This window comes from Sus scrofa, chromosome 15 (genome assembly GCF_054392235.1).
Source record: "Sus scrofa isolate SSC_HxYL_T2T_F1_AM1 chromosome 15, Sscrofa_HxYL_maternal_Yorkshire_Landrace_v2.0, whole genome shotgun sequence".
Taxonomy (NCBI): Eukaryota; Metazoa; Chordata; class Mammalia; order Artiodactyla; family Suidae; genus Sus; species Sus scrofa.
The window spans coordinates 98,948,113-98,964,840 of NC_139397.1; the positions used below are offsets into that span (position 1 = coordinate 98,948,113).

General features: G+C 39.3%; 1 protein-coding gene across 11 annotated transcripts in view; it reads right to left on the bottom strand.

The window, feature by feature from the left end:
• Positions 1–16,728, bottom strand: part of CCDC141 (coiled-coil domain containing 141) — a 207,913-nt gene that overhangs the window by 69,806 nt on the left and 121,379 nt on the right. For all 11 annotated transcript variants that reach the window (XR_014829842.1, XR_014829841.1, XM_084999981.1 and 8 more), the window contains one exon: positions 16,463–16,635. Coding sequence is in view for 9 of the 11 variants with exons in the window: in XM_084999981.1 (XP_084856107.1) it covers positions 16,463–16,635 (173 nt within the window). In the remaining 2 variants the exon portion in view is untranslated. The remainder of the gene's footprint in view (positions 1–16,462; positions 16,636–16,728) is intronic.

Below are 16,728 nucleotides of genomic sequence, written 5' to 3' on the forward strand. Positions count from 1 at the left end.
ATCTTCAGCTAGATCATCATCTCTGATTAGGCTTAATCTCTTCCCTCTGCCTAATTCCCAGTTGGAATTGATCTGTCACTTTCCTAACTGCAGAGCTGCTCCCTCTCATTCCATCTTGGTGAAAACCAAATCTACAGGTTATAGCCAGCCCTCTTCATTTTCAGTTAGAAACTTGAAATACTGATTCCAGATGTTTCTTTTGAACATTCCAAAACATTGTAAGACATGTATAGAAAGCATATTGTCAATTTCCTGAGCCTGAAATGCAGATGGTTTGATCAAAAGAAAAATATGACCGCACACTCTGCCAGCAATCTTTATATGAACTTAAAGTAAATGAACAGAATTCCACCAGCCACCCAGAAATGAATCCTATTACTTCACGGGAATGGGACAAACACTGTAGGAGGATAACAGAAACTTGGTTGCAGGAAGCACTAGGACTATTTATTCTGACTCTGAAGCCATGGGTGGAGGGGACCAGCAGACTAGCCTTCCAGGTCTAACACTGTGGCTCTGAAATTTGCATTGGAAATACTGACTGACCTTTGTGCTCTTTGTCTAAATGCATTAGCTGGTTCCTGTCTGTAGTCTAAGCCTGAGGAACATCAGGTTATTCCTGACTTTGACTCCTTCAAGCATCACCGATCCTCAGAAATGACAGACTGTGAAGGCTTCCTTAGACATTTGTTAGAAACTCCATCCAGGGAGCATTTTCTCCTCTATTCATTGAGCCATAGAAAAGAGGGAAGGGGGAAAGAAAAATGACTGATTTCTTTTTTCCCCCCCAGAGAGCAGAGACATATTGACTTCTGGCTCAAAAACAGGCTGTTATATTTGCAGTATGGAAGCAGTTGCTCTGTCTCTGCATTTGTTACAAATTGGGGCTGGGGGAGGGGAGTAAATCCCAATGTTAATGTGTTCTAATGATTCTTTCCTGAAAGCGGCAAGTTGCTTTCAAACTTTTCATAAATGACTATTGGCAGCCCATCTGGGTTAGGAGCTCAACCAGATGGTAAGCACTTGACAGCTTACTCTGTCTCATCCCAAGGAATCAGCTGGTCCTATTTTTTTCTTTTTGTCTATGGACAAATTATATTTTAAAAGTGGGAAAAAATCTTCCTTATCTTTAGCTCGCTACGTGTCTTAACAGGAATGCCTCATGTTTACCACATTGACTTTGGAGGAAACAATGGCCATTCTCTAGCATTTATCCCTACTTTGAAAAGGTGCCATTTGGACTGCAGAAGTGAAATGCATGTTTTTGCAGCAATTTTTTCTGACTCAGTTTTACACATTGAGAATCATGGCCCACCAAACAGATTTCACTCCAACACACATCTCTGATATACACAGGACAATAAAGAAACAGTGGGTAGTAAGTAGGGCTGAAGCTACAGGTTTCCTGGGTTCTGGTCCAGATCCATGCAGAGATGCCCTCAAGTTCTCTTCCTATGAAGCCAGAGGGACCAAAATGTGTCCTACTTGAAGGTACCATAGTTAGGATATTACCTGAAATCAGCAACAGGTGGGGTTCTTCCTCCTTGTAAAAGAAGGTTGAAAAACACAAGATCTAATTGCTACTGAAACCAAGGAATCAGACACAGCAGGGAAGTCGGGAATCCCTACTCCTCCCCAACCTGATTTTCTAGCTACACTTCTGAGAGCCATAGCATCTCCAAGGGAGCTTGGGTGACCCTGATCAAACATAAAAAGACTGATTCTGGGAGTTCCTGTCATGGCTCAGCAGAAACGAATCTGACTAGGAACCATGAGGTTGTGGGTTCAATCCCTGGCCTTGCTCAGTGGGTTAAGGATCCAGCATTGCTGTGCGCTGTGGTATAGGCCAGCAGCTGTAGCTCCGATTTGACTCCTAGCCTGGAAACCCCTAGAAAAGACAAAAAAAAAAAAAAAAAGGACTGATTCTGGACTGGAGACCCTGTGAGTTCAGGTGGAAGTCATCACATAGCTGCTGAGGAGGAAAGAAAAAAGAGACGTGAACAGAGTAAGGGCAATAAGCCTGAAGAACAAACACTTCCTATCTGAGGAACAATCTAAAATTTTAAGACACATGAGGAAAATGAATCCTAAGAAAAAACAGTCAACAAACAACAGCTAAATATAATCTTATCTGAAACAAAAATAAGTAGAGCCATCGGAAAATGACTTTAACATAAATATATCTGACATCGACAGAGAGGAAAAACCAATACCAGAATAAAAAAACCCCCAAGAGACTCTAAAACAAAAATGGTCACAAATAAAACAAAATTTGGTATGAAAAAGAATGAGTTAGAAATCCTAGAAATGAAAATAATATAATTATGGAAACAAAAGAATTCAATGGTTGAAAACAAAGGAGAAGTTAACAAAAGAGAAACATCAATCTGAGAGATTCACTGAGAATGCAATGCAAAGAGATAAAGGAATGAAAAACACAAAAGATGGTCCAGACAACAGAGGGATGGACAGAAGGCTCCAACTTTCTTCTACTGGGACTTACGAGAGGAAAGAGAGAAAAACAGAAGATCGCTATTTCAAGAGATAATTGCTGAAAATTTTCCATGATCGATGACATAGGTCCTCAGATAGAAAGGGCACAGCAAGAGCTAAATAGACAAGTATTCTCATTTGAGGTAATTTGGAAAATATAAAAATGCATTTTAATGTATTTCCTTCCAAAAAGTTTTTCTTTTTGCAGCCTTATCACCCCTCCCCCTCCAGAGTTACTATGATGCTATAAAAGGGATCCAGATGGTGCTTGACCCTCTTAACATTACATTGTGAGGGTTCTCTCCATCTTCAAATATTCCTCAAAAACACTCTTCTGATACTGGCTTAGAATAGTCCTTTCTGCGCTAGACCTTAAACCATTCAAATGTTTTCCTATTTTCTGGGAATATCTATCTAGTTGGTTTTTAGGTTTGCACTATTGTAAAAGCACTGTGATGGGCATTTTATTCATAAATATATCCACTCCCATCTCTTTCCCTCTCTTTTCTATATTCTTTCCTCTCTAAGACCTCTCATCAGAGAGAACCACCCTTCAGTGGTCCAAGGCACAGGTTTCTGGCCCTCTGTTCAGGCCTCCTCTATAGACTGCAATCCCAGATCTTCTTACTTCAAGATCCTTGCTGTTTCACATCACATCACCAGCACAATAAATGAATAAATTCATATTGTAATGAGTGACTCCTAAATATTTTATAAGAACCAAATCTAATTAGTCCTAGATTTAATGGAAAGGGTAAACTTTGGGTGCCTTCCATACTAAGAATTTCAGAGTTATAAAAGCCTTAACAATGGTAACAGGCCCAGATTGCAGTTTTGACATTTACTCAACCTCTAAAGAGAACAACTTAATATAGACATGAAAATATTTAGAAAGTGACTGAGTTAACACTGTCATAAGAACTCAACTTTGCAATTTACTAAATTTCGGTATCTGACATTTACCATCTAAATACATCATCAAACTTTAAAAAAAAGTTATTTTAAGTTTTTAAATGCTTGGTAGAATTCCTACAAAATGTGACCATAGATGACTCTATGATAGAAGGAGACTTCTGGTTTTGTTTCATTGTTTCATTTTGTTGAAGGGTGGGGATTATTTTTGTTTGTTTTCCACTTAAGATCTTTTAAAATATTTTTGCTAAGACATAAGCTTTCCTTTAAGCCACACCAGCACCATAACTTTTGAAACCAAGTCACGTAGTATGTAAATACTGAGATAAGATAAAGGAGGTTTCCCATGTGGTTGACCTTGAGGGCTGACCTCAAGGTGATGCCATGGTCTGGATGAGGAGGTGATGCTGTCTCAAGTCACACAGCTAAGGAGTGAGTCAGAACACCACAGAGTGAAAGGTGAAGCCAGGAGAGGAGGGCTGATGAATACACAGGAATTCAAAAAGTATTCTGTTCATCTTGGCTGGAAGATGGAAACTCCTCACCCATCTTATCAAATCCAACAAAGTCCCTCTCAAGTGTGACTCCTTCACTTGACCAAGCTGGATCACAGGAGTTTGGGATTGTCTCCTTTCTCTGAGGAGGTGGCCCCAATACATGCTGAACCTTAGCTTCCTTGGACCTAAATCACACTCCCTCGATTATCATTTCCTGACTGGGAAGGAGGTCCTAGAGACTTGGGCCAGGTTTATGAATTTTTGACTGTCCTTGAAGCCCTGAGCTGGTAAGTCACAAGAGATGCTTATCCATATGTTCAATAATGTTTTAAATAAACTGGTAGAGAGGAAGGCAAGATGGCACAAGAGTAGGGGGATGTGCTGGCCCTCTGCCACAAACACAACAAAAAAACCCCACATCTACATGTTAAACAACTGGCACAAAACAGCAGCTAAACGCTGACAGAAGAACTTAAACTTCCAATAACAGCAAGAATCTCGTGACATAACTGAGTAAAACAAGAGAAAAGAGGAGAGTAAGAAAAGGGAATCAGACCGGATGGGCATACCCAAAAGGGAATTGTGAAGGAGAGAGGAAACACACACCCTGGAAGGTCACCTAATCGACGGAAAGATCAGCCCAGTCTAAGGAATCTCCAGACACCAAGAAAAGCAAAGCAGTAGGTCTGAGAACTGAAAAACAGAATGAGAGCCGAACAGATCATCTGAACTACTGGCACAGTCACCAACAACCAAGACGCTTGGGTGGGGGCTGGGCACGGAGACCTCGGCTCTGGAGGTTAGTCTCTGGGAGTGGGCTGGGGTTGGTGGTGCAGAAACAGCCTTGGGGACTAGGAAGCGGTGCATCGCGGGTGGAGGGAGCAATACGCTAAGGGCTGGGAGTGGAAAGCCACAACAGAGGGAACCTGGGAGAAGAAGTGGACCTGCAGGAGAGACAAGGCACCAGTGTTGGGGAGGGGAGAAGAGGAGGGGTGGGCCACCTTGCGCCCCAGCAAGTGCGCTTGCCCGCCAGCTAGCAGAGAGCAGTGCTTCCAGTGCATCCTCCCTCTCCCTACTGCACACAGGCCCCTGACCTGAGGCCGCCTGCCATCCTGGGGGGCTGGCGTCACCACTTGTGGAAAGCAAGCCACCTCAGGGGTGTCCCTGCCCTGACCTGCCTGCCCTCTGGAGGGGCTACACCCTGGTGGAGCAGCGCCCAGCACCGCCAGGCCTCTGGAAGAGCCCTGAAACCCAGAAACACCAGAGCAAGTTCTGCCAGTTCCAGCCGCCCTGGGGAAGCACCCCTTAGTTTCCCAGCAGCCCTGCTAGATGCTCCTGACCTCAGGAGGTGCTGCGCTCCCATGGAGCAGCTGCTCAGAACCGCCCACTCCGTGGAAGAGCTCCACAGCCCAGAAACGCCAGAGTAAGCTCTGCCCAGCCACGGGAAGTCTGCGTTCATAGCAGTGTGGACCTGCCAGTCCCACCTGCCCTGGGGAAGTCCATCTTTGCTTCAGAGTGACCCTGCTAGCCCCACTCACCTTCTGGAAATGCCCCATGGCCTCAAAGAAAACTGGCCAACATCGCCAGCCCTTGGGAAACACTCCACAGCAGTGCCAGGGCAAACCCTGCCCAGCCATGGGGAGTACACCTACACCAAGAAAAAGAAAATAACAAGCAAGATGAAGAAGCTCAGAAGCCATTCCCAGTTAAACAAACAGGAGAACTCACCTAAAGCAGCCAACAATGAAACAGAACTCTGCACTCTGACAGACTTGGAGTTCAAAAGGGAGATACTGAAAATACTGAAGGAATTAAGAGAAGATATGAACAATAATGCAGACTCCCTCAGAAAGGAACTAGAAAATATAAGGAGGAACCAAGAAAAACTAAAAAATTCATTTGCAGAGATACAAACTGAGCTAAAGGCAATAAAAACCAGAATGAATAATGCAGAAGAAGGAATTAGTGAAGTGGAAGATAGAATAATGGAAATCACACAAACAGGGCAGCAGACAGAAAACCAAATGAAAAAACACGAAAGCAATCTAAGAGACCTATGGGATAATATAAGGCAGGCCAATCTATGCACAATAGGAATTCCAGAAGGAGTAGAAAAAGATAAGGGGATTGAAAATATATTTGCAGAAATCATTGCTGGAAACTTCCCAAATCTAAAGGATACTGAATTCAGGATACAGGAAGCACAGAGGACCCCAAACAAGTTGAACCCAAATAGACCCACACCAAGACACATTATAATAAAAATGGCAAAAGTTAATGATAAAGAGAGGATCCTAAAGGCAGCAAGAGAAAAGCAAAATGTTACCTATAAGGGAACCCCCATAAGGCTATCAGCTGATTTCTCTACAGAAACTCTACAGGCCAGGAGGGAATGGCAAGAGATATTTAAAGTGCTGAAAGGAAAAAATTTGCAACCTAGAATACTCTATCCAGCAAGAATATCATTTAAAATAGAAGGGGAAATAAAAAATTTTTCCAACAAACAAAAGCTAAAAAAATACAGCAATACAAAACCCATTCTAAAAGAAATACTGAAAGGGCTTGTCTAAATCCAAAAAAAAAAAAAAAAGAAGAAGAAAGAAAGAAAGAAAGAGGAAGAACTAGGATGGAGGAAACCACAGTCAGGGAGCAGTCACTCAAATAAGCCAGCATACAGATCTAATCATGAACATGTTTAAAACAATACAAAATTAAAAAGAAAAAAAGAGACATAAAAAATCTTAAAATGTGGGCAAGGGAAGTAAGGAAATAAATAGCTTCTTTTCTTATTTTTTAAAAAATTTTAGTATGGTAATGAAGTGTTTGAACCTACAGGACTATCAGGCTAAAACATGCAATTATAGGAAGGGGTTAACATACTTTAAAAACAGGGCAACCGGAAATCAAAACCAAACATTATATTCGCAAAAAATGAAAAGAAAGACACTCAAGCAGAAAATAATTGGAGACCATCCAACCAAAAAGAGAAAGAAAGAATGGAGAATCATAGAATCAACCAGAAAACAAGGTTTAAAATGGCAATAAATAATCATCTATCAATTATCACCTTAAATGTCAATGGACTGAATGCTCCAATCAAAAGACACAGAGTGGCAGATTGGATAAAAAAAAGCAAAAACTTCAATCTGCTGCCTACAAGAAACTCACCTTAGGGCAAAGGACACATATGGATTGAAAGCAAGGCAGTGAGAAAAAAATATTTCATGCCAATGGAAATGACAGGAAAGCAGGAGTTGCAATACTCATGTCAGACTTTAAAACAAAAGACGTAAAGAAAGACAAAGAAGGACACTACTTAATGATTAAGGGATCCATTCAAGAAAAAGATATTACTATCATCAACATACATGCCCCAAATAGAGGAGCACCCAGATACATACAACAAATATTAACAGACATAAAGGGAGAAATTGATGGGAATACAATCACAGTAGTAGGATCTGTCTACTCACATCAATGGACAGATCCTCTAGACAGAGAACCAATAAAGCAACAAAGATTCTAAAAGAAACAATAGAAAAGTTAAGACTTAATTGACATCTTCAGGACACTACATCCAAAAAAAAAATCAGAATACACATTCTTCTCAAATGCGCATGGAACATTCTCAAGAATTGATCACATATTGGGGCACAAAGGTAACCTCAACAAATTTAGGAGTAGAGAAATTATTTCAAGTATCTTCTCTGACCACAATGGTATGAAACTAGAAATCAACCACAGGAAAAGAAATGAGAAAAAACCTACTACATGGAGACTAAAAAACCTACTACATGGAGACTAAACCTACTACTAAAAAAACCAATGGGTCAATGAGGAAATCAAGAAGGAAATTAAAAAATACCTCAAGACAAACGATAATGAAGACACAACCTCTCAAAATCTATGGGATGCCGCCAAAGTGGTGCTCAGAGGGAAATTCATAGCAATACAGGCCTTCCTCAAAAAAGAAGGAAGATCTCAAATTGACAGCTTAACCCACCACCTAAATGAATTAGAAAAAGAAGAACAAAAAAGACCTAAAGTCAGCAGAAGTAAGGAAATTGTAAAGATCAAAGAGGAAATCAATAAAATAGAGATTCAAAAAATAATAGAGAAAATTAATAAAACCAAGAGCTGGTTCTTTGAAAAGGTAAACAAAATTGACAAACCCCTGGCTAGACTCACCAAGAGGAGGAGAGAACCCAAATAAAGAAAATAAGAAATGAAAAAGGAGAAATCACAACAGATACTGCAGAAATACAAAAAACCATAAGAGAATACTATGAACAATGATATGCCAACAAATTTGACAATCTGGAAGAAATGGACAACTTTCTAGAGTCTTACACCCTGCCAAAACTGAACCAAGAAGAAATACACCAACTGAACAGACTGATCACTAGAGATGAAATTGAATATGTCATAAAAACAATCCCTACAAATAAAAGTCCAGGACCAGAAGGCTTCACAGGCGAATGCTACCAAACATACAAAGAGGATCTGGTGCCCATCCTCCTTAAATTTTTCAAAAGGTTGAGGAATAAGCAACACTCCCAAAGAGATTCTATGATGCCACCGTCACCATAATGCCAAAACCAGACAAAGATACCATGAAAAAAGAAAACTATCGGCCAATATCTTTGATGAATGTATATATATGTATGATATATATGTATGATATATATGTATGATATATATATTATATATATATGTATATATATAATTCTCAACAAAATTTTAGCCAACCGAATCCAACAACATATCAAATCCAACAACATATCAAAAAGATCGCACACCAAGACCAGGTGGGGTTCATCCAAGTTCACAAGGATGGTTCAACATATGTAAATCAATCATCATCATACACCATATTAACAAAAGTCAAAAAACATATGATCATCTCAATAGATGCAGAAAAAGCATTTGACAAAGTCCAACATCCATTTACGATAAAAACTCTCACCAAAGTGGGTATAGAGGGATCATTGCTGAACATAATCAAAGCCATTTATAACAAACCCACAGCAAATATAATACTCAATGGAGAAAAGTTGAAAACCTTCCCACTAAAATCTGGAACAACACAGGCATGTCCACTCTCACCACTGCTGTTCAACATAGTATTGGAAGTCCTAGCCACAGCAATCAGAAAAACAAAAGAAATAAAAGGCATCCAAATAGGAAGAGAGGAGATAAAAGTGTCACTGTATGCAGACGACGTGATACTATACACAGAAAACCCTAGGGACTCAACCCAAAAACTGCTTGAACCGATCAACAAATTCAGCAAAGTATCAGGATATAAGATTAACATTAAAATCTGTATACTAACAATGAAACTTTAGAAAAAAAATACAAAAATACAATACCTTTTAAAATTGCACCCCCCAAAAATCAAATGCCTGGGAATATACCTGACCAAGGAGGTAAAAGACTTATATGCCAAGAACTATAAAACATTAATTAAGGAAATCAAAGATGATGTAAAGAAATGGAAAGATATTCCATGTTCCTGGATTGGAAAAATTACTATTGTAAAAATGGTCATATTATCCAAAGCAATCTACAGATTCAATGCAGTCCCTATCCAATTACTCATGACATTTTTCATAGAACTAGAACAAACCATCCAAAAATTTATATGGAACCACAAAAGACCCAGAATTGCCAAAGCAATTCTGAGGAACAAAAACCAAGCGGGAGGCATAACTCTCCCAGACTTCAAGAAATACTACAAAGCCACAGTCATCAAGACTGTGGGGCACTTGTATCAAAACAGACAGACAGACCAATGGAACAGAATTGAGAACCCAGAAATAAACCCTGACATCTATAGTCAATTAATCTTTGACATAGGAGGCAAGAACATAAAATGGGGGAAAAAAAGTCTATTCAGCAAGAATTGCTAGGAAACCTGGACAGCTGCATGCAAAGCAATGAAACTAGAACACACTCTCACACCTTGCACGAAAATAAACTCAAAATGGCTTAAAGACTTAAATGTAAGACAAGACACCATCAAACTCCTGGAAGAGAACATAGGCAAAACATTCTCTGACATCATCCTCATGAATATTTTCTCAGGTCATTCTCCCAAGGCAACAGAAATAAGAGCAAAAATAAACCAATGGGACCTCACCAAACTGACAAGCTTTTGCACAGCAAAGGAAACCAAAAAGAAAAAAAAAGATAACTTACAGAACGGGAGAAAATAGTTTCAAATGATGCAACTGACAAGGGCTTAATCTCTAGGATATACAAGCAACTTATACACCCAACAGCAAAAAAACCAATCAATCAATGGAAAAATGGGCAAAAGACCTGAATAGACACTTCTCCAAGGATGATGTACAGATGGGCAACAAGCACATGAAAAAATGCTCAACATCCCTGATTATTAGAGAAATGCAAATCAAACTACCATGAGATACCACCTCATACCAGTCAGAATGGCCATCATTAATAAGTCCACAAATAACAAGTGCTGGAGGGGGTGTGGAGAAAAGGGAACCCTCCTGCAGTGTTGGTGGGAATGAAGGCTGGCACAACCACTATGGAGAACAGTATGGAGGTACCTTAGAAAACTATACATAGAACTACCATATGACCCAGCAATTCCACTCTTGGGCATATATCCAGACAAAACTTTCTTTAAAAAAGACATATGCACCCACATGTTCATTGCAGCACTATTCACAATAGCCAAGACATGGAATCAATCCAAATGTCATTAACAGATGATTGGATTAGGAAGATGTGGTTGTATATATACAATGGAATACTACTCAGCCATAACGAAGAAAAAAATAATGCCATTTACAGCAACATGGATGGAACTAGAGACTCTCATACTGAGTGAAATAAGTCAGAAAGAGAAAGACAAATACCAAATGATGTCACTTATAACTGGAATCTAATATACAGCACAAATGAATCTTTCCACAGAAAAGAAAATCATGGACTTGGAGAATGGACCTGTGGCTGCCCAGGGAGAGGGGGAGGGAGTGGGAAGGATTGGGAGCTTGGGGTTAATGGATGCAAACCATTGCTCTTGGAATGGATTTACAATGAGATCCTGCTGTGTAGCATTGAGAACTATGTCTAGATACTTACATTGCAACACAACAATGGGAGGAAAAAGTATGTATACATGTACATGTAACTTGGTCTCCATGCTATACAGCAGAAAAATAAATAAATAAAATAAAAAAAATAAATCACTGTCTCAAATGCAAGTAAATAAATAAATAAATAAATAAATAAACTGGTAGAAAGAAAACTTTGCAGAGAAGGTGAGACTTGAGTTGAAACTAGAAGATGGAAGGAGCGCATTTTAAGTGCACTAGAATAAAAAAACAAACAAACAAACAAAAAAACACTTCCCTAAATGACCAGGTTCCTTGCTAGTGATTGGGTTGAATGAAAGGAGGCAGAGAGCTAGCAACCCAGCAGTGGTTCAGACCTCTATTCACTCTATGCTCCACCATGGGCGACAGGTGATAGGGCAAGTGATTTGAACCTCTCTGAGTGCCAGCTTCCTCATGTGCAAAACAAAGATGATGATAACAAAAATACCTATATAACAAAGTAGTTTGAGGATAAAATTTGTCAACTGAGCATTTGCCTTTATTGCCAATAAGCATTTGGACAGAGTCTAACACTCACGTAACTCTTTGATCTTGTCTTATACCCTTTTTGCTCTTTCCCTCTTCTCCAGCCAGCCACACTCGTGCTTCTTTCTGCTACACCTTGGCTGTTGTTCTGCCCGGTCCACTCACCACCTGGCTATTTGCATGGTAGCTCTTTCTCTTTAAAGAATCCTTTTCCGACTACAATGTCTAAAATGGTCCCCTCCCCACAGTCATTCTCTGTCCTATTTCACTTTTTATTTTTTTCATACACTCATTGCTATGGTAGAGCATTTCATCTATCGATTTATTTGTTGGCTATTTCTTCTCACCAGAATATAAACAGCATGAGGACAGGCACTCCGCCTATTACAGTGGATGCTTAAGAGCACCTGATTACAAAAGACACCCAATAATACTTTTTGGAATACACAAATGAACAGCTGAATGAACCATGATCTATCTAAAGGTCACTGTCATTCACAACATCAATCAGGGGAAATAGTGGTAATCAACATAAATGAAAATTGTGGGAAGAGAATGCAAAATCCCAATTTACTCCTGTTTTTATTTCTCTGTAAAATATGAAATTATGAACAATTAACATTAAATAAATAACAATAAATGTTAGATCAAAACAGGCAATACATAAGGCTATACCAAAGCAAAATATTCAGTCAGGATGAGGTTTATAAGCTTAAATTCACCTCAACAAGGTTAAATGAAAATTGGAACAGTGTTTTAGGCAGGGATAGAAATTCAGTTAATACTGAAGCATACTGAAGATTTATAAGTAAACTTAAGTTAATTCTAGCAGGCAGGAGAAGCCAAATATTTTACAAGGTAGCCTGGTCTGGTTGGGTGTTTGTATGTTTTTGTTCTTAATTGGTAACTCACTAAGAAACCAGGTTCCTAGTTTTTCTCCAATTATGGAAAACTTCACCCTCACACAAGGTCTCCAGCCCAGGACTTCCAATCAACACAGCTTCTTGCGGCTTAATAAATGCAGAACTCTGCTAGGTAGCAGGCCACTTTGGGGCTATCTTTACACTTGGTGCTCAGAGATGATGCCAAGCAAAGCCTGAGAGGGCAGTGAAGGGGCCATAATCCAGAGCTTTGCACCTGACTCTAAGTTGGGTTTGACCATTATCAGATCCCATGAGAGGTAACTCGCATCATAACTAAGTAGAAATGAAGGCGCTAAAATACCTCTCACATTAAAGTCTATTTAGGTTATATGACGGATAAAATACTCTGAAAAAATAATAAACAACAATGACTCAGAATTATCACCCGAGTGTAGGGAGGAAATAGAAAGGCAAGAAAACATGTAAGTAACCATGATTTATTTCGTGAAACTGCTCCAATATCAAAAGGTATTTGATTCCAAGATTAAAAAAACAGTGTAGATCTCTTCCTTATAAGATAGTAATTACAGAAAAATAATGACAAAGCTCTCATATTTATTGAGAAGCTTTATCTCAGATAAATGCGAACCTCTACAGTTCTACTTTATTAACTGACAGAAAAAAAAAATAGATCTAAGGGTCTCTGAAATTCCTATCTGCCCTAATACTAAATTTTGCCTTGTATTACTTCAAGATAAAGTGTTCACGAGCCCTATTTCTAACATAACCTTCCCCAGTTAGTGAAAATGAATATGACTTGGTGCAGCTGACTCTGTTGTAGTCACCTGAAACCACCATGTAACTCTTAGTATTTTTGCTTTTAAAACTTTTTGTATAGGAGGTAAATAGATGAGATGATTATTTATTGGGCACTCTCTAAGTGCCAAGAGCAGTGTTATCATATTTGATTTTGAAAATCCTCTATAAAATGTGTATCTCCATTTTACTGACAAGGAAACTGAGGTTCAGAGAAGTTAAGTTTAAAAGTCATTGCATTGTGTTGGCTCTCAGAATGCATGAAACAAAACTCCTTCGACACTAAGTCTCAAGTTCTTTATCCTTGCCAATTTTCATATATCTGATAGTAGGAACTTGAGCGCTTTGTGTCTTGGTGGTGTGACTGGCAGTCAGAAGTCTAGGAAGCCACCGCAATGCTCAGTAACATTTATTTTTATCTATGGAAATTTATGTTTATTTCTATTGCCATGATTCTAAATTCCACCTTACTCCAGCCGTGGCTGCAACTTGAAATCTCCTTCTTAGGTTGGGCTTTTTCCCATGATGGTGACCTAGGGCACTGAACAGATAAATCATTAGATGAGGAAGGGCAGCAAGTCCCAAACAGAATTCGGGATGAGGTCTGTAGTATGTGTGGCTCTGGGTTTGCAGCTGAGATTCTAATGCATTTCAATTCAGCTTTTAATGGATTTCTAGTCTACATCTATCCTCTGAATCAAAAATGTCCTTTGCTAAGTAACAATTGCACTTTACCTTCAGTTTCCCCTGCAAAATGGAAATAGTATAGATTTGTAAAATATTGTGAAATCTCAAGGCAACCAAATACCTTGGAACTACTGTGAAAGCTCATATATTTAGGATGTTGACAGAAACCACACTGCTAATTATTTTTTAAATTGAGTTACATAACCATTAATTCAAGTTTCTTGAAATGGTCCCTAACTATTGCTTCTTCTATCAAGACTGCATGCAGCCTGAAGAACAGAGCTATAGATGCTCCTTTGAAAAACAATGTATGTGAAAAAATTAAGTCTAGAAGGAGCAAAGGTGGAAAAAGGAATGAGACTAGCTAAGTAAATAAAAATGTCCACCATTACAAAACAGATGGTCAAAAGCAGTCACTAGAACTGTGAAACCAGAATTTAATATAAAATAAAAGCACTTCTCTTATATTTAAGTGTTGAAAATAAAGCATCACCGATAAGCAAGCACGGTAAAGTTTAGCAGTAGTAAATTGTGACCAGCTTTCCAACTCCAGGACTTAAGCATCAAAACTAAATAGGGAACTTCAGTTTCTGACCAAGAAGCAGGGACTGGACTTACCCTCATGCCTTAAACTAGAAAAATAGATAAAGCATAGGAAACAGTGGTTCTCAGATACTAAAGCACAAGTAGCACAGGACAGTGACCAGAGAGAAGGGGACGAATGAGGTAAGCCTACAATTGCACCAGCCTGCTACCTGGGAGGTAATTTCCAGACCAAATCTCAGGGAGGTGGAACCAAACAGTGCCCAGAGGTCATGCTGATTTGAGGAGACAGAGATCAGACTTCGAGGAGGCCAAGACATACAGAATTTCTGGGGAAGTGTCCCAGAGACAGATCTTCATATCTGGGGGGATACTTGGCTGCCTCCTGATCAACCAATCTCCAGTTACAACTGGAGACCTGACCACTAAATCCATCATCACATGACTCAGATACATGTCCAACATGTACCCTGAGTCCCGCACAAGTCCAGGCACCACATAGGATTTCTTCTGCACTGTCCAAGACACTGAGGTGTTGCGGAAGACTGGCCCTTTAGCAGAAGATGGGAGAAGGGAGCTCTCAGAGCCATACTTTGGGGCCAGACATGGCACACTGGGGCTCCTGGAGCTGATAGACAAACCATTACCTCATGCATGGTTTGTAGCTAAAGAAACTTAGTAACTACAATTATTGTCAGTTTTTCCAAGGTGAAAATCATTTACCCTTCTCACAGTCTCAGCTTTTTAGCTGGAAGATCTTGGATTATTTCCAATCTTGGCTTTGCATGGTCCCATAGCAACCATCATAAGCCCTAGTTAAATATATCTGTTCGGACTCAGACTGTCTTCTGAAAAGAAAACTCCCTAAACCCAAATTCACCAGATCAACAATCTTAAATACAGATAAAACAAAGCAGAATGAAGGTTTAAGTAGAAATAAAACAATGTTTACCACATTTGACCTATTTCATTGCTCTTCAGAGGGAATTTTTTGAGTTTCAAGGAGATTGTGGATATGGAAGATAAAAGCTTGGCTTATCCCATTTGTACAAATATTTTTGTGTCTTTCACTCAAAAATGTAAGCCCTGCCACCATTTCTTCCTAGCCAATATCTGTTCCATCATCTGCTTTTTCTGTCATCTCCCTTTGTTTTCCAATCCCTATTCTTTCTCATATGTTCTCACCACATTCTCTTTCTCCTTCTCAAGGTTCTCTTGCTCTTCATTTCCACCCAAACTAAAGCTCACACTGATACGTTCAACTAATATGCCCATTAAAAAACACGCCCTAGTGCATTGGTTAACATGAGGTCTAGGATTCACTAGGCCATTAATTTGGATCCATCACTTGGATTCAAATTTTGGCTCTGCCATGAACTGGCTGTGTCACCTTTTGAAAGTTACTGAAACTCTCAGTGTCTCAGTACCTTGTAAAAAGGAAACATAATAGTATATTATACGCTGTATAGAGCTGCTGTGAAGATTAATGAGAAAATACTCTTAAAGCTATTGAGACAGTGCCGGGCAAGTGAGAGGTTCTCGATTTTTAAAAAGTGAGTTATTATTATTACTTCTATTATTATCATCTATTACTTAGGGTTTTTCTTGGTGAACTATCAAGGTCATAAGTGCAAGAGAATTCTGGAACTTTATTTTTTTCAGAAAGGAAAAAGGGACAGGGCAGACTCAAGGTTCATGAATTAAAAGGAAGGAAGAAATCCCATGGAGGTGCTAGGATATGAAAAGTATACATTAGAAAAGTCCTGTCTCTTCTTTTGTCCTTTCCCTCTCCCCTCAGAAATGCAGCTTTAGCATCTTCAGGTCCTCAGGTCAGAATATGGCCTCACTTCTGGATGGGCAATGCTATGTTCACAGTCACTGTTGGTGAAAATTCAATAGATTCTTTTAAGCTATGTCATAATGCAGCAAAACATCAGAAAGAGGAAAAAAATCATGCAACTTATTTTTTTTTTTAACAGGCTGTGGGAACTGTGAAAAAGCTTGTTACACTGAGGAAGAAACAGACTTCACTCACCTGCAGGAGGCTACTTGGCTGATTAAGGCTTGTCCCTTTTGCAAAGCATCAGCTGTGCAGTCTTTAATTTCTCTGTATAATTCCTCATGCCTCGCCGCCAAAACAGGCAGACTTAAACCCTCTGATTTAAGGAGCTTAAGGTAAGCTTCAACTCGTCCAAGTACATCAAATGCCTGCCAAAGAAAACATACTTTCATTTTCTGCTTGTCTAGTTTAAAGTCTACATCAATGTGTACACAAAATACTAGAGATTAAACCAGCATGTT